General features: G+C 44.5%; 3 protein-coding genes across 6 annotated transcripts in view; all 3 read left to right on the plus strand.

The window, feature by feature from the left end:
- LOC130533403 (cGMP-dependent protein kinase 2) overlaps positions 1-473 on the plus strand; it is a 38,287-nt gene extending 37,814 nt beyond the window's left edge. The window contains exon 20 of the mRNA XM_057046760.1: positions 20-473. Within this exon, the coding sequence (XP_056902740.1) occupies positions 20-115 (96 nt within the window). The 3' untranslated portion in view covers positions 116-473. The remainder of the gene's footprint in view (positions 1-19) is intronic.
- Positions 474-7,630: 7,157 nt separating this feature from the next.
- Positions 7,631-22,672, plus strand: part of LOC130533399 (NACHT, LRR and PYD domains-containing protein 12-like) — a 63,357-nt gene continuing 48,315 nt past the window's right edge. The window contains exons 1-8 of one of the 4 annotated variants that reach the window (XM_057046756.1): positions 7,631-8,165; positions 8,432-8,544; positions 8,645-10,466; positions 11,392-11,568; positions 11,679-11,852; positions 14,175-14,348; positions 14,555-14,728; positions 15,260-16,305. In XM_057046756.1, coding sequence (XP_056902736.1) covers positions 8,065-8,165; positions 8,432-8,544; positions 8,645-10,466; positions 11,392-11,568; positions 11,679-11,852; positions 14,175-14,348; positions 14,555-14,728; positions 15,260-15,440 — 2,916 coding nt within the window. In that variant the 5' untranslated portion in view covers positions 7,631-8,064 and the 3' untranslated portion in view covers positions 15,441-16,305. Of the gene's footprint in view, positions 8,166-8,431; positions 8,545-8,644; positions 10,467-11,391; positions 11,569-11,678; positions 11,853-14,174; positions 14,349-14,554; positions 14,729-15,259; positions 16,306-22,672 lie in introns of those variants that run through there. The other 3 variants (XM_057046757.1, XM_057046755.1, XM_057046754.1) reach the window with 3 other exon arrangements.
- On the plus strand, positions 18,080-22,058 carry LOC130533407 (NLR family CARD domain-containing protein 3-like). The gene is made up of 5 exons (XM_057046776.1): positions 18,080-18,532; positions 19,019-19,189; positions 19,793-19,894; positions 20,165-20,277; positions 20,378-22,058. Exons 1-5 carry the CDS (start codon positions 18,525-18,527, stop codon positions 21,874-21,876), a joined length of 1,893 nt encoding a protein of 630 aa, XP_056902756.1. The 5' UTR covers positions 18,080-18,524; the 3' UTR covers positions 21,877-22,058.

The raw sequence follows: 22,672 nt of genomic DNA on the forward strand, positions 1-22,672 counted from the left end.
TGTTATTCTATTTTGGCAGGTGAAGGGACCCATGGACAACAGTCACTTTGACATATTTCCTCCTGACACCGAGAAGACTCCAGATGAGCTTTCTGGCTGGGATAAAGACTTCTGATAACTTTGGGTTAGGGTTAAAAACCCATGAAATACAAAGGTGGCCTGAAACATACATGAAGGATATGCTAAATGACAGTCTTCTCTCCCTGGCAATAAGAAGAGTTGACTATATTTTTCCTCAAACACTTCAAAAAATAATATTGATATTGTGGGATATAAATTGTATTTAGGTATTACAAATATAAAATAGAAAAAAGTACTTGGAGCATATAGACCTCTGCCAAGGGGAATCTACATATTGCAACTGATGCCCAAAAGTAATACTCCAATCATTTGGAGTACTTTAAATAAGCCACCATATATTGCTCATGTTGTATTTGAGGATTAGCCTCACTGACTGAGGTGGCAGACTAAAGACAATGGGCCAGATTCACCAATATGTTCTTAAGAATCTTCTTAGATTCTTTCTTAAGTTGTTCTTAAGAAGTTTCTTAAGAAAACCCTACGTCGGATTCATCAATGCGTTCGTAAGCCCCAGAATTGTTCGCAGCTGTGTTCTTAGATTGATGAATGCAATCTGTTCGTAAATTGAAAGCGCGTGCCAGGTGAGTCTAATTAACATACGATTAGCATAAGTCACCGCCCACTAATGCCCATAAAAAGGAACTGCAGCAGGACCCTGTAGACAGAGCAAAAAGCAGCCAAATGCCCAAAGCGAAATGCCCAAAGCGAAATGCCCAAAGCGAAATGCCCAAAGCTTGCCTCTCCACGCCTGATTTCTGACGCCGTGTTGAACAATCAAGAAAGGATGGCTAACACGCTTGATAAAATTGCCTCAACCCTGATGACTATAGCCAACACGCTTAAAGAAATCAACGAGAATGTAAAAAAAAAAGAAGAATGTAAAAAAAATAAACGTGTAAAAGCTGTGCTCGGATTGTGACAATAATGCATTTTAGCGTTAGGGTTAGCGTTAGGGTTAGCGTTAGGGTTAGGAGGGTTAGGGTTAGAGTTAGGGTTAGGTTAGGGTTAGGGTTAGGGTTAGCATTCTCCATACCTGTCATCAGCAGTTGGATTAGGTTAGTGTTAGGGTTAGCATTAGCGTTAGGGTTAGGAGGGTTAGTGTTAGGGTTAGCGTTAGCGTTAGGGTTAGGAGGGTTAGTGTTAGCGTTAGGGTTAGGAGGGTTAGGGTTAGCATTAGGGTTAGGAGGGTTAGGGTTAGCGTTAGGGTTAGGAGGGTTAGGGTTAGGGTTAGAGTTAGAGTTAGGGTTAGGGTTAGGAAGGTTAGGGTTAGGAGGGTTAGGGTTAGGAGGGTTAGGGTTAGAGGGTTAGGGTTAGGGTTCTCCATGCCTGTCAGCAGTTGGATTAGGTTTGGGGTTTGGTTCAGAACTTTATTGCACTCATCTGTGACGGAGATCAATAAACAAATGTCAAAAGGTTTAAATAGTTATTTCAAAAGGTTTTTCTTGCCTTTTTAGAAAAAGAATTAAAATAAATTAATTGATAAATGAAAATAATGAACCGATAAGAAATAATAAAAGAATAATGTGGAGGCTGAGATTATGGATTTTAAGGACTCCTAAGAAGAGAAATTAAGAATAAGAAAAGGAGGTTAAAGTTAGGGTTTATAGGAATTCTGTGCTGCAAATCGGCCTCAGGATGACCACCTAAAGTGATGGCCGCCTATGTCTCAGAAAGGAGTTGACTAGAGGAGTGTGGGTCTCCTTTTGTCCTACAATATTGCACTGGTGCTGAGTGACATGCAGCAGTAGAGTATTTTAGTTTCTCACACATACTGGAGGCCAGATGCACCGCAGGTGATCAAATACACACCATTACTAATGTGGGCCACCCCGTAGTTTCTCCCTCAAAAACCTTATTGACCTGGCTCCGTATCCACTCTGTCTGTAGAAATCCCTGCAGCTTCTGGGCCTTGCAGCACAGAGAGGCTTGACCAACAGGTCTTGTAACATTTGATATTTTTCTGTAGGCCGCAATGATTCGACAGTCAGAGAAGCTGGAGTGGATGCTCAAGGCTTTTAGACCCTTTAATAATGTCGCTGGACGGAAGTATGTGGTCACCAGGGGAATCATGGAGGAGAAACAGATAGTCCCGGTCTCAAGGAGCTCCTTAAGGGCCTTTCTCCAGAAGGAGCATGAGTGTCCTCTAGTGGAGAGGGCCCAGAAAAATGTCCTGGTGGCCTCCATGAAGTCTCCCTGGTGAATGCAGATTCTGTGAAATCTTGATAACTGTGACTTCAGCAGACCTTTAAAAACATGTTGGGGGGGGTTAGGGTTAGGGGAATGAGAGCTGTACTCCCAGTCTCTCACTACACAGACCACCGTCAGTGTAGCTTTGTATGAGAGATGAGGCGAGGCACCAAGGCACTGGCCGACGCATGTTAGTCCCCAGTCCCCCTCCCACTTGCTAACATGATCCATATCAGAAAGGAGAGGAGGACAGGGTAGAAGAGGCAGGATAGGTGTGTGTGTGTGTGTGTGTTGGGGGGGGGCTTCAGCACACAACGATTCCAGGTGTATGATGCAATGATGAGCTGTCAGTTCAGCGTAACGTTTTCCTCCTGCATCTTCTCCCGTATCTTGGCCACCAGTCCACTCCTGTGTCCACACATGGCAGCTGCTCCGTCTGTTGTCCAACCCACCAGTTTTTCCCGAGGCAGCTCCATCTCATTTCCACATCTTGACACCTCTTCATACAAATCCTGTCCTGTGGTTGTGCCGTGCACAGGACGTAACGCCAGGAACTCCTCTGTCACGTTGAGGCTGGAGTCCCCTCTAATGTCGCTGCTCTCATCCACAGCCAGGGAAGATGCCATGAAATCTTTCCCCTTTTTCTCCAGCTGCTCTTTTAGATTGAGGGACAACAATGGTGTTTCTGCTCAGGCTCCCGTTTCAAAAGAGTTGCCTTTTGTCTGGGCAAACTTGCTCACAAACTTTAAGCATGCAGTGTTTGATGGAATCCCCCTCTGGAAATGGCCGGGCTGATTGAGCGATCTCTTCTGCCAGAATCAAACTGGCCTTGACAGCAGCCTCGCTTTGAGATTTGGCTTTTCTGAACAGAGCCTGTCCAGATTTGAGGCCTGGTTTTAACTCCTCAACCTTCTGTAGCTTTTGTTCCATGTCCATATTCTTGTCTTTGTCTGCGTGTTTAGCTTCATGATGCCGTCTCAGATGATATTCTTTCATTACCGCCACCCTTTCTCCACTCAGAAGACACCCAGGTTTCCCAGCTGCCTCCGTGAACATGTACTCCCACTCCCACCTTGTTTGAACCCCCGGTTCTCAGTGTCCACCTTCCCTTTTGCCATTTTATGGGTATCTGAAAGTTAACTTTTGCTGTTATGCTAATGACTACTGATAAATAATGAAATGAAGCCACCTCCCGCTCAGACTGTCACCGTTGCATTGTGGGAAATGTAGTATTGGCCTGTGTAAAACATCTGCGGCCTGTGGGCCGGTTCTAATAATAAATCAATATCATCCCGGGGGCCATAGAAAACCCTCGACCTTGACTCTGACATATGAGCTTTAAATGATTTCTTTTGACTCCCATTTATTTGGCTGTTTGGATATCATCTTTGCTAGTGTGTGTGTGCACGCGCACGCTCTATGGAACTGGCATAAAGGATGTTAAAATTAGTCTAAATTAGTCTAAATTAAATAAAAATGCATCCATTCATCATTCCCAACAGGCGGTGTTTGATTAGAAACTCTTTCTGAACTCTGGTGCTCTGAAACATCTCCGCTTCCATTTTCAGCTGTTTTTATTCTCAATAACATCAAATCATCCATCCATCCAAATCGTTGTCCTGTTGGACCACCAAAGGACAAACACTTTCCATTTAGCACGGACAAAAAAACCCAAATCCTGTTTAGCAATGAAGCTGTGGGGAGAGTTTGAGGAGCGTTTTTGAGGAACACGCTGCCATATTGGGTCCAAGCTGCTGGGGTTTTTGTTGTTTCCAGGTGAATCGGTGGGCAGCGGCGTTACCGCCTGTCTCTGCCCCCCCCCCCCCCCCCCCCCTCTCTCCCCGTGGTCGTGGTCACGCCGGGCATCTTTACTGGTCCCGTTTTAAACAGGTTCTGTTGGGAACAGGTGTTCTCCAGAACTGTATTCCAGGCTGCTGTGCTGAAGGGCTGTTTTCAGTAGCAATAGAGCCAGAGTGTGCCTGCTCCATATGAACCCCCCCAGGCCGTGCTTTCCTCCTGGCTGAGCCATAATCAGCTCTGGATGGACTGGTTCACGCTTGGACTGAGTCAAGATTTGATAGCTTGACTGATTCTTACAGTTTTTGATCAAACCCCCATCTGCTGATTCCAGGAGATCTTTAAAGGATCTCAGAGCTTCAGATTTATGAAGCCTGCTCAGCCCCCGGCAGCGCTGATGAAACCATTTCATTCCTTCAAAAAAGCAGAACATGAAGCTCCAGAAAAGGTTTTTGGATCAAGTTTCCAACAGAACCAGGACAAGTGGGTAAAAGCGCCACTTTAAAGCCTCCAGGCCTCAGAAAACATCCACCTTTAGGATGCCTGACTTTAGAGGATCGTCGGTTCGCTCCGAGCACAAGAACAAACATGTTTAACCTCAGTCCAAGAACATCTGACCTGAAATGATCAAAAACCTTCAGCGTAAAAAGATGGTGGAGAGAAAGCTGCTGGGAGGTTCTCAGAAGAGAAGTGGCATTAAAGCCAGCTGGAAGAGTCCAGCCTGCTTCCTGCTCCTCCAAACAGGCGTCTCCACACCAACACTGAGGAACACGGGCTTCTGTTCTTCCTTCTTCTCTTCTGACTATTGTGTGTTTGATGAATGCAGCATCCACTCACTGCCCCCCCCCCCCCCCCCCCCCCCATTTACACTGCTCCTGGTTTCACAATGCTCCTCAGACAGATGCAACCAGAGACACTGATGCCGTCAGACAATAAACCTGAGTGTTGTTGTGTCCGGTTATTAACATGTTCCATGCTTTTCCTCCTGCAACAGTTCATCACACCTGCTCAGGGAAACCTCGGTGTAAAGGAGGTGAAGCCGTGCCTCAGTGACTCTACTTTGGTGTTTTAGAAACTAACAGTTATTAGATGAATATACAGTGTGCACGTACGCGCACATGTGTGTATAAACACTTAATACACGCGTGTGCGTGGATGTAGACGTTTTAGTACTTTGGGTTCATAGACTTTTTAGTATTTTGCAGATTCGTGTCTGTATATAAACCAGATCCTCCTGTAATAAAGAACTAAAGGCTGACTGTTGTCACGTGACCTGTCTCCGCCTGTGTCCGATGATGGAACCTGCCTGGAACATCTGGTCCACAGAAAAAGCAAAACAGCTCACAGAACTGGCCCAGTTTAGACCCAAAAATGACAATAAATAATGAAAATGTGTGACGCAGTAGAACAATGGACGAACTTTCTATTGGTCATTGACAGTTTCACTCATCAGAATTCATCAGAAATATTTAAACCAACAAACTACACACAGAACCGCAAAGTTTAGAGCTTGAAGGGAGCGACAGGTGAAGATTTAAAGCTCAACGCAGCTGAAGAAGTTCCAAAAAGGAGAAATATCATGTGGTGCTTTACCGCCACCCGGTGAACACGCGTGGAACTGCAGACAATAGTTAAACGCGCTCCGACACATTCTGACCTCTGCTGCTCCTCCTGGACTCCAGGGCTGCAGAAATATGCTGCTTTTACAAGTCTTTCTATCTGTGAAGCATCATGAATCTTATTTATTTAACCAGGTTGAATAATGGTGGACAATGGTGTCCGAAAAGCGTCTTTATTTTAAAGTGAACAAGAACAGTTCGGTCCGCGTTCACAGAGAGGCGGAGAGACCTCGACTGAGTCCAAAACAAGGAAAACTCTCAAAAGTAGTCCAGCCACAGAAGTCAGGGTTTGGTGATGAGGCCGAAAACACTCCGCCGCTGGCAGACGGGAGTTCTGTCCTTAAATCTAACGGGAGATTGAAGAGAGACCGCAGATGCGTGTGTCTGCGGGGCTGATGAGCGGCTCCTCCGCGCCCCCTGCAGGTAGACACCAGCAACAACGTTCCCAGAAACTGGGAACCCAACAAACGAGTTTTTAAAAGTATTCCTTTCAGACTAAGCAGGAAGACTGAAGTCTGACAAGGTGAGTGTAAACGAAGAGCATTATTGAAAAGAACTGACAGTTGTGTTTGGAGATAAAATCAAGATTTGGATTAATGAGACTTCATATTTAGTATTAGCACAAAACATTGTTATATATTATAAATGAATAGGTCTTATTTAACTTTCTTATAGTCTGGCTTTAGTTATAGTTGAATAGTCTTTCTAAGTGAAGTTTAGTTTATTTTTCTGCTCTTTGCTACTGATTCTAAAAGAACTTTAAACCCTCCCAGAACACTTTTATGGTAGTAATGTATACACCATAAAGCTGTTGATTAGGTTTTAAAAGTGAAAGTGAAAGTATTCTGTTCAGACAAAGCAGGAAGAGCGACATTTTAGGTGAAAAGCTCTTAGAGTTATTAGAGTTGTTCAACAGTCCAGGTCACAGCTGGATATTTTGATATTACCTGTCAAACAACATCTAATCGTGTGCAAGTTAGCGTCTCTCAGCCGGACCAATTTAAGACAATAAACTAAATAACTAAATCCACACAGGATCACAAGACACCAACAGGATTTTGGGTTCATGTTGCACGTTTTCTCACAGTGGTTTATTGTTCTATGTTGTGGAACCACTGTGAAAGAAATGCAGGAGTGGGTGTCATTTCTTTCATCTATTTTAAATAGAGCAGTGATCTTTGAGGACTTGGATTATAGAAATAATTGAAGAGGGGAACAAATCAAATCAAATCAAATCAATCTTTATTTATATAGCGTCTTATACAATCAAAATTGTTTCAAGGCGCTTTCCAGAATCCCAGGGCCTGACCCCAGACAAGCATCAGTGGCAAGGAAAAACTCCCCTTTAACAGGAAGAAACCTTGAGCAGGACCAGGCTCATGTAGGGGGACCCTCCTGCTGATGGCCGGCTGGGTAAAGAGAGAGGAGAAGGGGGAGGACAGGTAAAGGATAGAATAGGTAGGAGAGGAGAGGAGAGGAGAGAGAGGAGAGGAGAGGAGAGGAGAGGAGAGGAGAGGAGAGAGGAGAGGAGAGGAGAGGGGTAGAGGAGAGGGGAGGGTAGAGGAGAGGAGAAGTAGAGTGAAGGGGAGGTAGAGGAGAGGAGAAGGAGGAGGAGGAGGAGGAGGAGGAGGGGAAAGAGGAGAGGAGGGGAGGGGAGAGGAGAGGGAGAGGAAAAGGAGAAGGAGAGGGAGAGGGAGAGGGAGAGGGAGCGGGAGAGGAGAGGAGAGGAAACCATGACCCAGTGGGGTGACAGAGGCCTGTCAGGTGATCATGTTTTCGGACCCCGGCAGCCTTGGCCGATAACGGCACAGCTAAGATGTGACCTAACGATTAGACGACAAAGGAGGGAAGTTAAAAGTCCTGACTAGTATGTTTATGTAGCACCAAATCATTTAGTGGCTGAGCTGAAGACAGTCCTTTCACCATGTTGGCCTGTGGAAAACCAGTGTTGTCGGGCCGATGGACCAGCGTCCCCGTCGTTGCCGGACCACCGTTGGCCACCAGTTGGGTTTTGGGATCAAAGTGGGGGCGTTTCCTGTATCCGGTTCTCCTCACGGATCCATGACTACAACATGTTGCTGCAAGTGCAGAGACGTTTGCTCTGGAAAGAACTTTAGAGCACATTCAGTGCTGCAGGATGAGGGGCTGGAAAAGGTGCCAGTTCTTTTCTCACTGCAGGGAACAGTTAAAAAAAGCAGCTTAAACTCTGAAAACATGAAAATGATACAGAGACATCATTGATTTATTGATTCAGTTGTTATCCAGAATGGATTAGAAATGTTCCTGTTTGATAAAAATGAATTGGGATTATTGAACTACAACCTCTCCAGATTATTTACCTTCATCACAGTCTCATCACTATTTCTGATGTTTCCTCAGGATGGACGAGGACAGAGCAGAGTCCACAGTGCCCAGCTGTGTGTCCCTGAAGAGTGACCGGTCCAAAGGTGTAATAATAGACTTCAGAAGTTCAGAGGAAATGTAAGAAAACTAAAGCGTGATGATGTGTTTGTGTGGCAGCTGTTAGTCACATTAACAGCAGCAGGTTGTGAGTTTATTATTGGAGATGTTTAACACTTAAACCTCAGTCATATAGTTACAGACTTAATGTGAATATTGTTGATTAGAAACAAGAATCATGTTTAAACTGAAAGATGAATTCAGACATAAATGCTGGAACAATATTGAGTCTTGATCAGGTTCTTTCATCCTATAAATCAAAGGACTAATAGAGATGTGTTTCATAGTGAGAGGGGGGAGCACATCCTATCAAACTGGGACCAGGCAGCTCCACCAGGAGAGTCCTCTTGTTCACAATCTGGAAGCAGATCTGGAGATGCTGAAATGAAGCCCAAACAAAGTAAAACTGTTCAATATGAGATTTAACTTGTGATGTCATGAATTTGGAGTTGTGTTGATGATTTATTAGAGATGGAAATCATTGGTTTACTTATGTTCAGGAAGTGATCTGCAGGAGGTGATAGAAGGTCATAAGATGAGTCTGAAGAGAAGATGTGAACATGTGACTGAAGGAACTAATGAAGCAGGAAGTGGAACCCTGCTGAACACGATCTACACTGAGCTCTACATCACTGAGGGACGAAGTGAGAAGGTGGACACACAACATGAGGTGAGACGGCTTGAGATAACCTTCAAGAAGAACATCCAGGACACTCCAATCAAGTGCCAGGACATCTTCAAAGTCTTATCTGAGCAACAGAGACACATCAGAGTGGTTCTGACCAACGGTGTCGCCGGCGTTGGAAAAACCTTCTCAGTGCAGAAGTTCAGTCTGGACTGGGCAGAAGGTTTGGAGAACCAAGACATCAGTCTGGTGCTTCCGCTCTCATGCAGGGAGCTGAACTTGATCAGAGATGAGCAGCACAGTCTTCTCTCACTGCTTCATGTTTTTCATCCAACATTACAGAAGATCAGAGCAGAAGATCTGACTGTCTGGAAACTTCTGTTCATCTTTGATGGCCTGGATGAAAGCAGATTTTCACTGGGTTTCTACAAGCATCAGGTCATCTCTGATGTCACACAAGTATCGTCCGTTGGCGTGCTCCTGGTGAACCTCATCCAGGGGAACCTGCTTCCCTCAGCTCTCATCTGGATCACCTCCAGACCTGCAGCAGCCCATCAGATTCCTCCTTCGTGTGTTGACAGGATCACAGAAGTACGAGGCTTCACTGACTCCCAGAAGGAGGAGTACTTCAGGAGGAGGTTCAGTGATGAAGATCTGTCCAAGAGAATCATCTCACACATCAAGGCCTCCAGGAGCCTCCACATCATGTGTCTGATCCCAGTTTTCTGCTGGATCACTGCTATAGTTCTGGAGGACATGATGACCAGAGACCAGAGAGGAGAGCTGCCCAAAACCCTGACTGACCTCTACTCACACTTCCTGAGGGTTCAAATAAAGAGGAAGAAGCAGAAGTATGGAGGAAAGCAGAGACCAGAGAAACTGACTAAGGCTGATAAAGAACTCCTTCTGAAGTTGGGTCGGCTGGCGTTTGAACATCTGGAGAAAGGAAACATCATGTTCTACTCAGAAGACCTGGAGCGATGTGGACTGGACGTCTCCGAGGTGTCGGTGTACTCAGGAGTTTGTACAGAGATCTTCAAGAGAGAGAGTGTGATCTTCCAGAAATCAGTCTACTGCTTTGTTCATCTGAGCATTCAGGAGTTTCTGGCTGCCGTCTACATGTTCCACCGTTACACCAGGAAAGACACAGCGGTTATAAATCAGTTCCTAAAATATTCGAAACCAAACCGCTTTTCCGGGTTTGGTGGGTTGTTAAATTACGATCCAGCCACATCTCTTGATGACTTCCTCAGGAGAGCACTAATGAAATCTCTTGAAAGTAAAAATGGCCACCTGGACTTGTTTGTTCGCTTCCTTCATGGTCTATCTCTGGAGTCCAATCAGAGGATCTTGGGTGGACTGTTGGATCAGATGGAGAGCCACCCAGAAACAATCCAGAAGGTCCTCAACAACCTGAAGGAGGTGAACAGTGATGAAATCTCCCCAGACAGAAGCATCAACATCTTCCACTGTCTGATGGAGATGAAGGATCAGTCAGTCCATCAGGAGATCCAAGAGTTCCTGAAGTCAGAGAAGAAATCAAAGAGGAGACTGTCAGTGATCCACTGTTCAGCTCTGGCCTACCTGCTGCAGATGTCAGAGGAGGTTCTGGATGAGCTGAATCTGCAGCAGTACAACACCTCAGAGGAGGGACGACGTCGCCTGATTCCAGCTGTGAGGAACTGCAGGAAGGCCGTGTAAGTAAAGATTTCTGGGGCCGGACATCAGCGTTTAAATTAAGCAAGTGGATCATGTCAGGTAGCAATACCCCCTCCAGTGGTCATTCCTTCAATTCTTTATCTCCATTGCAGCGTCCATAAATAAAAAACAACAACAATTCATTCAGAAATGTTCAACACTGGCTGGATATAAGTTCAAAGGTCAATCAAGACAAACCAACATAAGGCAGGAATAATAGGAGCCACAAGTTAACTGACTATCATGAAATTACTGTCATGTCATTAAATAACTTTTGTTTGTTTGTATACATCGTATTCAAACGACAGAAAAACACATTTTAACTAATGACACGTGACTATTTTGCTTCATTTGTTCAACGTAAAAACAGCCGGCCTCGTTGGTTTAAATGGGTGTTTTAGGTCTTTGTGGCGGTTCCGTTTGGAGCCTTTATGTGACCCACAAAGTTGTTTGACCCTTTCAACACCCGTTAGGTGGAAACTTCATCACTAGCAACAAAAGGTGCAGTGAAAATGATTTGAAGGGAAGCAGGCAGATAGAACAGAAGCTGAGGGCAATCGATGCAACCAGAGACTGATGTCATCGATCGGATCGCTGAATTAAGACTTGATGCACGATCCTACAAATTGGATGAAATGCAAAATATCCAAAGAGCTGATAGACAGATAAAAAGATGCACGTTTCTTTAAACCATTTGCTATAATCATTTTAAATATTGAGTAATTATGAGCTGTTCTAAAATAAGACAAATGTTAAGAATAATTCAGATGCATTTCAGATCTGATGGTCGTTCAAACTGTTGCTCTACGGTGTTGAATTTAGCTTTTCCAGGAAATTAGCTACATTTGTGTTGAGGTCGATTCTCAGATAAGTTGATGAGAAATCCCAAAGTTTGACTCACTATTTTTGTTTCATACACAACAGACTGTTTGGTAGTTTTTTTTCAAAGATTCATTGGGAAGTTGTGGCCTCAGCAATGACGTCAAACCCTTCTCATCTACGGGAGCTGAGCTTAAGCAAGAACAAAAGCCTGACAGATGCCGACGTAAAGTTACTGTCTTCTGGAATGATGCATCCAAACTGCAGACTGGAGACGCTCAGGTCAGGAGGCCTCTGTTGGTCTTTTCTAAATTTCTTTACATTTTCTGCTTTTCTCTTCATTTTCAGATTTAGAAATGTGTTTTTATTTGCCCCATTTATTCCTTTTCCAGGCTGTCACACTGCAATTTATCAGAGATCAGCTGTGACTCTCTGGCCTCAGCGCTGTGGTCCAATCCCTCCCATCTGAGAGAACTGGACCTGAGTGAGACCGAGCTGCAGGATCCAGGAGTGAAGCTGCTCTGTGGTTTTCTCCAGGATCCTCTCTGTAAGCTGGAGACTCTCAGGTCAGTCAGAGATGATCCAGTACTTTCCCAGGTGTAACTAGTTAGACAATAAATGTTTACATGTTGGATCTTTGTTATAAACGTAGTGTTACAGTTCTCAGAAAAAAGACCACACAGGACAGATTTGCAGTATTAATTGGTTGTGGAAATCTGTCCCATGTGAGGATGGTCATCAATGACTAGAAAGGAAGTATCAGTTGTAGATTTGTCTTGTTTTATTTTAGGCTGGCCACAAACCCGCCCAAACATTCAGACCAATCAAAAATGGTTCTTCCTGTCTTAAAGATCAGAAGGAAAACTAGAAAACCCAAAAAGAAAGCTGCTGCAGTGTGCCATGCCCCTTCTCTACTGAGAAAACCTGTCACGGTCGGGGGTGATCAGGACCCGAACGCAGGCCAGGACACAGTGGTAAAATGGTCAAACAAGCTTTATTAACAGGTGGGAGGGGGCACACAAAGAGCACGAGGAACACGGAGCACACGAGGAACACGAAGACAGCCCTCCAGGACTGCGGAGCACAAGAGGGACACGAGGGCAGCCCTCCAGGACTGCGGAGGGCACAGGGAACAGGGGGGGCCCTCCAGGGCGCAAGGAACAGGGGCTGCCCTCCAGGAGACACAAAGCTGGAGCACACGACGAGGGAGACCAACAGACACACTGACAAGACTAACAGCACACCCACACAACACAAACAGACACACTGGCACTGCTGGCAGGTGCAACCTGCTTAAATAGGCAGCCCGATGTAAATTGCCTACAGGTGCGCCTGCCAGCAGTGCCAGCTGTCACCAATTGTGCCCCACACCACCCCCTGCAGCACAACGACCTACACAACCCCGAAACCCTGACAAAAACCCATCCCAAAAAAGAGAAAAGCCCAAGTGTGAAGTGAGCACCCTGTTAAACCTTGGTACCGAAAGCCTGCAGTCATTCTCATCTTAGGTGGCTTCATTCCAGCCAGAAGCCCAAACCTGCCTCCCTCTTAAAGGGGCAGCAGGTCAGTCCAACCACAGAAACCTTCATGAAGATCTGAAGCTTTCAGCATCCACAATTGTTGCACCTCACTTCCATTGGAGTCCAAATCAGAAGTCAACAAGTTGATTCTACACTGATTCTACACAATGCAACCATTTTAAAAAGGTTTCCATGCAGAAGTTTTCACACATTTTTATATAAATCTGTTTGTTCATCGCCTCCTTCTGTTGTAATGGTCATTAAAGAAAATGACCTTATTGAGTTTTTCTCCTCACAAATATGACTTTCTATGAACGATGCAATAAATGCAGCTTGCAATCTAAGACAATATGGAAGTATGTGTATATAATAGTAGTGGAAGTAGCTCATAAAATAATACATTTGCTCTTCTCATCGAATCTTTCTATGTTATTAAAGAAAAACCTGCTCTTAGTCAACAACATCTAAGACAGCAACCAAAAATCCTAATTTTATACAATATAATATAAAACAGTAGAGAAGACTCTTTCTGCAGAGACACTGGTGGCAGGAATGCAGAAGTATCACCTGCTCAACTTGGAAGGTGGAGCAGAAACCACCAGCTGAGAAGGTCCTCAGCGAGAGGAAGTGGTGGAGAACCATGAAACTTGCTAAGCTCCACCTCAGCTCCAGAGACGGGCTGAGCTGGAGCTGTGGCACCAGGTATCGCCCAGAAGAGCCTCCAACAAACGAGCTCTTCTCTTGGGAGGAGAGGGCTTTGAATCTCAGCTCAGTGTGCTTGTCTCTAGTAGGTGGCAGCTGCACCTTTTCCTGAGCTCCTTATTGATGCCCTGAGGGGAATTGATGCTCCTGCAATGTTTTCTGGCAGCACTGAGCTTGCAGTGGGGCAATCAAACACACTGTGGGGTGGCTCTCTTTCCTTCTCTCATCTGGAGAAGTGACAAGTGACACCAGCTGCCAATCATTGTTGGAGAAATGTGCAGTCAGGGGAACTATGCGTCCAGACTATAGCCACCCTTCCAGCATCCAGCAGTGTCTAAAACCTTTGATTTGGTTTCACCAGAGAGTGTAGGGATTGCAGGGTCGCTGCAGCATCGCCCACAAGCTGTCAGGAGTGGGTCGCTTTGTCCCAACTCCTGACAAGAGTTAAGTACTATTGAGAAATGTGGTCTCACAAACTTGGAAGGTATTTTGACCTACACACACTTTACATACGCTGTAGATCTTGTCCAACCGTCCTGAAAGAACCCAAAATAGGAACATACGGCAGATAAGCCGGTGCAGGACCAGAGGTTTGTTGCTTGTAAGCTGTGTTTTGCTCTGGTACATGTTGATTTTTATTTGTCTTCAAAATAATAGTTATTTTAGACTAAGTCGCTGCAGTTTATCAGAGACCAGCTGTGATTCTGTGGCCTCAGCTCTGAAGTCCAACCTCTCCCATCTGAGGGTTCTGGACCTGAGCTTCAACATGTTGCAGGATTCAGGAGTGAAGCGGCTCTGTTCTGGACTGGAGAGTCCAAACTGTAAACTGGAGAGGCTCAGGTCAGTCTTCATTTTTCTACCTATATACCAGCTGCTAAGATGGTGAAGTGAGGCTGTTCTCAACACTGCTGTGATGCACCACATTAAAAAAATTCCTTGTAATATCGTGAATTCAGGTCTGACCCAACTAAGAACTAACGTAGGTTTAGTACTGACGCAGATAACATGCAGACCTGCTCCGTATAACCTCATCCTGCATTTTTCAGATTGATTAACTGCAGCTTATCAGAGATCAGCTGTGGCTCTCTGGCCTCGGCGCTGAGGTCCAATCCCTCCCATCTCAGAGAACTGGACTTGAGTCAGAACCAGCTGAAGGATCCAGGAGTGAAGCTGCTCTGTGGTTTTCTCCACTTTCCAAACTGCCGACTGGAAACTCTGAGGTAAACACCATTCTCAAAAATGTCCATTATTCCATCCGAGGGTCCTCACACTTTCTGAGTGTGTGTGTTGTGCCCAGTTCCTTCAGGAGGGAGGGCCACACGGGGACCACTTATTCATGATAAGTTGATTCAAGGACAATGAAAAAGCCGACAGATGGTAACCAAAATTAGACAAAACTAGGTGAGGGTGCCTGGTAGACACCAGCCAACGAGGAGGGAGATGGTGAGGGAGACAGGAAGTCATCTAAGACAGGTTGTGCCTTTAAAGATGAGCCACAGGTGAGATGGATCTCCATGATGAGATGGGAGGGAAAGAGGTGGGAGAACCTGGGAAGAGTGAGGGCCAGAACAATATATATTCTCCTTTGGAACAGTGCAAACCTGAGAGGTTGGAATTGTGGTAATTACATATTACTATCATTTTTTAACCTGTAACTAAATTCAATATTTACAGATCATGCCTTTGATTAACCTTTCAGATTAATACTGGTTTCACTTATAACCTTATAAAAGTTTCCCTTCTTTATTTAGATTAAGGGACTGCAGGTTATCAGAGATCAGCTGTGACTCTCTGGCCTCGGCGCTGAGGTCCAATCCCTCCCATCTCAGAGAACTGGACCTCAGCATCAACAATCTGCAGGATTCAGGAGTGAAGCTGCTGTCTGATCTTGTAGAGAATCCACACTATGGGCTGGAGACATTGAGACGGTAGCTGGTTGAAGCCAGTCAACTCCTGCTCATCTGCTGCATCACTCACTGACCACTGGTGAAGAGCATCTGTGGAAACATCTGCCGTCTACTCCCTCCATAGATGAAAAATTCAGTTTTTAAAAAGCGCTGGTGGACTTTCAGGAGATCAGTCGATGGTTGACAAAGCAGAAGCAGCTTCGCCTTGAAGTTAAATTAGTTCCTGGTATCACACAATGCATCTTTATAAAGTTCTAAATGGCTCCTCGGCCACTCTTAGAAGCATGAAAACATTCTCTTAATTGTCTCTTCAAATGTCTGTATTATACGTTACTATTTTACAGAATGCCTTCAGAATCTTTAGGGTTTAGTATTTACTGTCTCTGTGACATGGAGCATTGGAATATTTCAGCTGCAGCCAGCAAAAACCCATCAGAATGACGGCTATCGGTGGGAACCGCAGGTCATTTGACTTTAGTCAATCTGGTAAATGTTATAGGATTTATTGCAATCTAATAAAAACTATGAATAAATGTGGGAAATAGGAAATAAAAAGAAGCAAAACGACCAAATAAATCTCCCATGAATACTGTAAATTTAAAGATGAGAACCTGCTGCACTGTGCCGTGCCCCTTCTCTATTGAGAAAAGCCCAAGTGTGTCCTTCAGTCACCTCAGACATTCAGCCAGCTTTTAATACCTTTGTTCAAGCCCAGAACGCACTGGATTATTCCCACTGAAGATGGAAAAGCAGGTGGAAAACATGAGTTATTGTTAACTGTACTGGTGTATGACTATAGCGCATTACTGGACCACTATAAACTTGTTGTTTGTGGTTTTTCTTTCTTTGTGGAGATTAACACGTTAAAAATAAATTGCACTGGTTCAGCAGTTGATCTTGTTTTCTCATTTGACCTATACGACACAATTTCACAAAGCTAAACATACATTTTTACAGAATAGTTTTATCCTTCCGATTACCAGCACCAGCTATTCAAAATATATAATGTAGTGGGTTTTAAAATGAACTGAATGATGTCTGCCTTGTCTCTCCTCTACCTGTGCTCCCCCTTCTCCTCCTCTCTCCCTACCCACCCCCCCATCAGCAGGAGGGTCCCCCCCCCCCCCCCCCCCATATGAGCCTGGTCCTGCTCAAGGTTTCTTCCTGTTAAAAGGGAGATTTTCCTGTTGATTGTTAGGGATCAGGCCCTGGGATTCTGCATAGCACCAAGTTTGACTACAACAGACATTACAAATAAAGATGATTTGATTTAAAAATAAAAGAACTGCGCCTGAAAATGAAGCAGAAGCAATAAAAACCCAACACCAGCGAAGCTTTCGAAGAATCTCAGATATTGATGAAAAATTCTGGAAATCATGATGGAGAGATATTTTTCTCATGGCTCAAATTCCACAGCTATTAAGTGATTAAATGGATTTAATGGTGATATTCTGGAGTCCACAATTTCAGGTGAAGTTACACTGGGGAACAATTTGAAAATATCCTGTTGAGGGTTTTTATTTTAAATTATTCTGATTAAAAATAAAATTGGCACGCTGATTCCAAAATTACAGTCATTTTCCCCCAGCCCGTCAAGTTTTGAAAGCTTCTCCTCCAGATCAGCAAATTTCCCCTAATGAGCTGGAGTCAGACTGGCCAGCTGATGACAACTGGATCAGCTCCGTTGGTGCCGTCACCATTAAGAGGTGTGTGCAGCCCCCAAAAGGTCAGTACTGTCAATATCCTATAGGGGACACTTTGAACCAGAGGGGATCCTATAGATCAAAAAGTTGACCCAGTTTGATTCCGCACCCAAAAACGAACATCTGTCAGACGAACTCCAGTTGTTTCCCAGTATTTCAGTTCAAACGTGGACCAAATTGTTCTGAAGAGAGGCGCTTGTGCTGGATATGAGGCGATCCAACCACAAACACGTGACGTGTAGAGGAAGAAGAAGCGAAAGTGAAAGGAAAGTTCTCAACTTCGGGCTCCATCCTGAGTGACCGAGCCCTGATGGAAAACCTCTAATATTCAGGTAGCATTTGGTTCTTTCACTGCTGTCGTCTCGAATCAATGTTCCGCTGCGAGATGCGGCTTAATAAGCTGCGTGTGCGCAATGAGCGTGCGCGTGTTTCGGACGCACATTGCGGCTGTTCGACGGGAATGTTGTGACGGATGATCAAACTTTGTACCGTGTTTCCTCTAACCGCGTTTTCCGCTAACCCTGAGCCAACATTTTAGAGGTTGAGGAAGCACATTTTAATACTCACAATAAGTCGACAATATTATTTGCAGTTAGTGGAAAAATCCACGGAAAGAGGGACACAAACGCGACAGTTTTAGCCTCCTCTCTTTGTCCCTCCACCAGGGGGACAATCAATCCTTTATTTAAAAAAGGAGAGTATGTAAAGAGGGAGAGATCAAGGCATTACATTTTATTGTTTTAACAACTGGTTCTTTGTGGAATATGAATTTGTTATTATGGATTTATGAAATGTGTTCTGTTTTGAATGAAGCAGTCAAGAAAACGAAACCAAACCTAAACCCATCCAAGGTAGTTTTCTATGTCAACTGGACTGGGTTTCTTCTCTTGAAGACGTTTCGCCTTCTATCCAGAAGGCTTCTTCGGTTCCCATGGTGTTTTCATATTTTTGGTCCTGTACATGTGGTCAGATAGATTAGTCTGAGCAGAATTGGGTGTTTTTTGCCCTTTGCTGTGTGTCATCTATTCTATTCAGCATGTTGGGTTGCTTGACTTCTGTTGGGTTGTGGCAACTTGATCATCACTTCTGAGATATTGACACACCTTTTTCCTGAGGCTGGCTCCAATGCTGCCAACACACCTGGCCATGGATATGGTGGGACTTCTGTGATGAGTGGGGTCAGAGGTGGTGGACAAGCTCTGCTCCAAAACAAGCTTGCTAGATATGTTTGGGATCTCCTCCGCCACAACCACCAGCTGCAACTAGTAGCTGTGCACGCCATGCAGAGTTTTGACCTCTAGGTCAGGCTACAAATGTTTTTTCCAGCACCATCATGTGTTCGTGAGAAACATGATGCGCCTGATCAAAAAAAGCTGCTTGTAATCTGACAGACGAGCCATGATGAGATGTCAAGGTGCGTTGTTGAAAATGAAGATCCTCTTCTTGGAATCCTGTCTGAGATGACAGAAGATGATGCTGCATTTGACCCACTTTGATGATGTGATGACGTATTTCTGTTTAGTTTTGAATGCATTCTCATCTTATTTGTTGAATTTAATGTTGAGAACTGACATCTTGAAAGAATTTAGGTTTTCTTGTAAACCATAACCAGATAAAAAATGATTTAATTTGTATTTGTGTGCGTCCGTCTAATGCCACCGCACCTTCTGAAACACCCAGGAGAAACATTTTTTCCACAACTATTTTATTTTTAACATGGTGTAAACTTTTAAGATGTCCCAAAACTTTTTTCCAATATATATGTGGCCTGTATGATGTACAGGGTGACATCATATAATAGATTTTGATGTGAATGAGCCGACAATACGTCATTGGACAGACCTCTGCTTGTCTTCATGCTGAGAATCATGTTCTTTAATCTTCTTTTCTCTGTCAGCAGACTGTTCCTGCTTAACCGTTTAGACTCACATTTAAAAATGAGCGAATGTGTGATGGAAGAGGAAGAGAGAGCAGAGTCCGTAGTGCCCAGCTGTGTGTCCCTGAAGAGCTACAGGTCCAAAGAGGAACCTGAGAGGAACTTCGGTATTGGACCTCAAGGCTCACCTTTAAAGTAAGGTTTTCTGAACCACATAACTCTGCCTTAGAACATTTCACAACCATACAAAACATCATTTTGTGGGTATTAGCCTCTACTATCGTGAAAAATTAAATTCATCAGCTCTTTAAAATGAAACGGTGCACAGTCCTTTCACCATGTTGGCCTGTGGAAAACCAGTGTTGTCGGGCCGATGGACCAGCGTCCCCGTCGTTGCCGGACCACTGTTGGCCACCAGTTGGGTTTTGGGATCAAAGTGGGGGCGTTTCCTGTATCCGGTTCTCCTCACGGATCCATGACTACAACATGTTGCTGCAAGTGCAGAGACGTTTGCTCTGGAAAGAACTTTAGAGCACATTCAGTGCTGCAGGATGAGGGGCTGGAAAAGGTGCCAGTTCTTTTCTCACTGCAGGGAACAGTTAAAAAAAGCAGCTTAAACTCTGAAAACATGAAAATGATACAGAGACATCATTGATTTATTGATTCAGTTGTGATCCAGAATGGATTAGAAATGTTCCTGTTTGATAAAAATGCAGTGAATTGGGATTATTGAACTCCAACCTCTACAGATTATTTACCTTCATCACAGTCTCATCACTATTTCTGATGTTTCCTCAGGATGGACGAGGACAGAGCAGAGTCCACAGTGCCCAGCTGTGCGTCCCTGAAGAGTGACCGGTCCAAAGGTGGAATAATAAACTTCAGAAGTTCAGAGGAAATGTAAGAAAACTAAAGCGTGATGATGTGTTTGTGTGGCAGCTGTTAGTCACATTAACAGCAGCAGGTTGTGAGTTTATTATTGGAGATGTTTAACACTTAAACCTCAGACAGTCATATAGTTACAGACTTAATGTGAATATTGTTGATTAGAAACAAGAATCATGTTTAAACTGAAAGATGAATTCAGACATAAATGCTGGAACAATATTGAGTCTTGATCAGGTTCTTTCATCCTATAAATCAAAGGACTAATAGAGATGTGTTTCATAGTGAGAGGGGGGAGCACATCCTATCAAACTGGGACCAGGCAGCTCCACCAGGAGAGTCCTCTTGTTCACAATCTGGAAGCAGATCTGGAGATGCTGAAATGAAGCCCAAACAAAGTAAAACTGTTCAATATGAGATTTAATTTGTGATGTCATGAATTTGTAGTTGTGTTGATGATTTATTTTAGATGGAAATCATTGGTTTACTTATGTTCAGGAAGTGATCTGCAGGAGGTGATAGAAGGTCATAAGATGAGTCTGAAGAGAAGATGTGAACATGTGACTGAAGGAACTAATGAAGCAGGAAGTGGAACCCTGCTGAACAAGATCTACACTGAGCTCTACATCACTGAGGGACAAAGTGAGGAGGTGGACACACAACATGAGGTGAGACAGCTTGAGAGAACCTCCAAGAAGAACATCCAGGACACTCCAATCAAGTGCCAGGACATCTTCAAAGTCTTATCTGAGCAACAGAGACACATCAGAGTGGTTCTGACCAACGGTGTCGCCGGCGTTGGAAAAACCTTCTCAGTGCAGAAGTTCAGTCTGGACTGGGCAGAAGGTTTGGAGAACCAAGACATCAGTCTGGTGCTTCCGCTCTCATGGAGGGAGCTGAACTTGATCAGAGATGAGCAGCACAGTCTTCTCTCACTGCTTCATGTTTTCCATCCAACATTACAGAAGATCAGAGCAGAAGATCTGACTGTCTGGAAACTTCTGTTCATCTTTGATGGCCTGGATGAAAGCAGATTTTCACTGGGTTTCAACAACCATCAGGTCATCTCTGATGTCACACAAGTGTGGTCAGTTGACGTGCTCCTGGTGAACCTCATCCAGGGGAACCTGCTTCCCTCAGCTCTCATCTGGATCACCTCCAGACCTGCAGCAGCCCATCAGATTCCTCCCTCGTGTGTTGACAGGATCACAGAAGTACGAGGCTTCACTGACTCCCAGAAGGAGGAGTACTTCAGGAGGAGGTTCAGTGATGAAGATCTGTCCAAGAGAATCATCTCACACATCAAGGCCTCCAGGAGCCTCCACATCATGTGTCTGATCCCAGTTTTCTGCTGGATCACTGCTATAGTTCTGGAGGACATGATGACCAGAGACCAGAGAGGAGAGCTGCCCAAAACCCTGACTGACCTCTACTCACACTTCCTGAGGGTTCAGATAAAGAGGAAGAAGCAGAAGTATGGAGGAAAGCAGAGACCAGAGGAACTGAATAAGGCTGATAAAAAACTCCTTCTGAAGTTGGGTCAGCTGGCGTTTGAACATCTGGAGAAAGGAAACATCATGTTCTACTCAGAAGACCTGGAGCGATGTGGACTGGACGTCTCCGAGGTGTCGGTGTACTCAGGAGTTTGGACAGAGATCTTCAAGAGAGAGAGTGTGATCTTCCAGAAATCAGTCTACTGCTTTGTTCATCTGAGTGTTCAGGAGTTTCTGGCTGCCGTCTACATGTTCCACCGTTACACCAGGAAAGACACAGCGGTTATAAATCAGTTCCTAGAATATTCTGAACCAGTCACATCTCTTGATGACTTCCTCAGGAGAGCACTAATGAAATCTCTCAAAAGTGAAAATGGCCACCTGGACTTGTTTGTTCGCTTCCTTCATGGTCTCTCTCTGGAGTCCAATCAGAGGATCTTGGGTGGACTGTTGGATCAGAGGAGAACCACCCAGAAACCATCCAGAAGGTCCTCAACAACCTGAAGGAGGTGAACAGTGATGAAATCTCCCCAGACAGAAGCATCAACATCTTCCACTGTCTGATGGAGATGAAGGATCAGTCAGTCCATCAGGAGATCCAAGAGTTCCTGAAGTCAGAGAAGAAATCAGAGAGGAGACTGTCAGAGATCCACTGTTCAGCTCTGGCCTACCTGCTGGAGATGTCAGAGGAGGTTCTGGATGAGCTGAACCTGCGGCAGTACAACACCTCAAAGGAGGGACGACGTCGCCTGATTCCAGCTGTGAGGAACTGCAGGAAGGCCGTGTAAGTAAAGATTTTTGGGGCCGGACATCGGCGTTTAAATCAAGCGAGTGGGTCATGTCAGGTAGCAATACCCCCTCCAGTGGTCATTCCTTCAATTCTTTATCTCCATTGCAGCGTCCATAAATTAAAAACAACAACAATTCATCCAGAAATGTTCAACACTGGCTGGATATAAGTTCAAAGGTCAATCCAGACAAACCAACATAAGGCAGGAATAATAGGAGCCACAAGTTAACTTACTATCATGAAATTACTGTCATGTCATTAAATCACTTTTGTTTGTTTGTATACATCGTATTCTAACGACAGAAAAACACATTTTAACTAATGACACGTGACTATTTTGCTTCATTTGTTCAACGTAAAAACAGCCGGCCTCGTTGGTTTAAATGGGTGTTTTAGGTCTTTGTGGCGGTTCCGTTTGGAGCCTTTATGTGACCCACAAAGTTGTTTGACCCTTTCCACACCCGTTAGGTGGCAACTTCATCACTAGCAACAAAAGGTGCAGTGAAAATG

This window comes from Takifugu flavidus, chromosome 11 (genome assembly GCF_003711565.1).
Source record: "Takifugu flavidus isolate HTHZ2018 chromosome 11, ASM371156v2, whole genome shotgun sequence".
Lineage (NCBI taxonomy): Eukaryota > Metazoa > Chordata > Actinopteri > Tetraodontiformes > Tetraodontidae > Takifugu > Takifugu flavidus.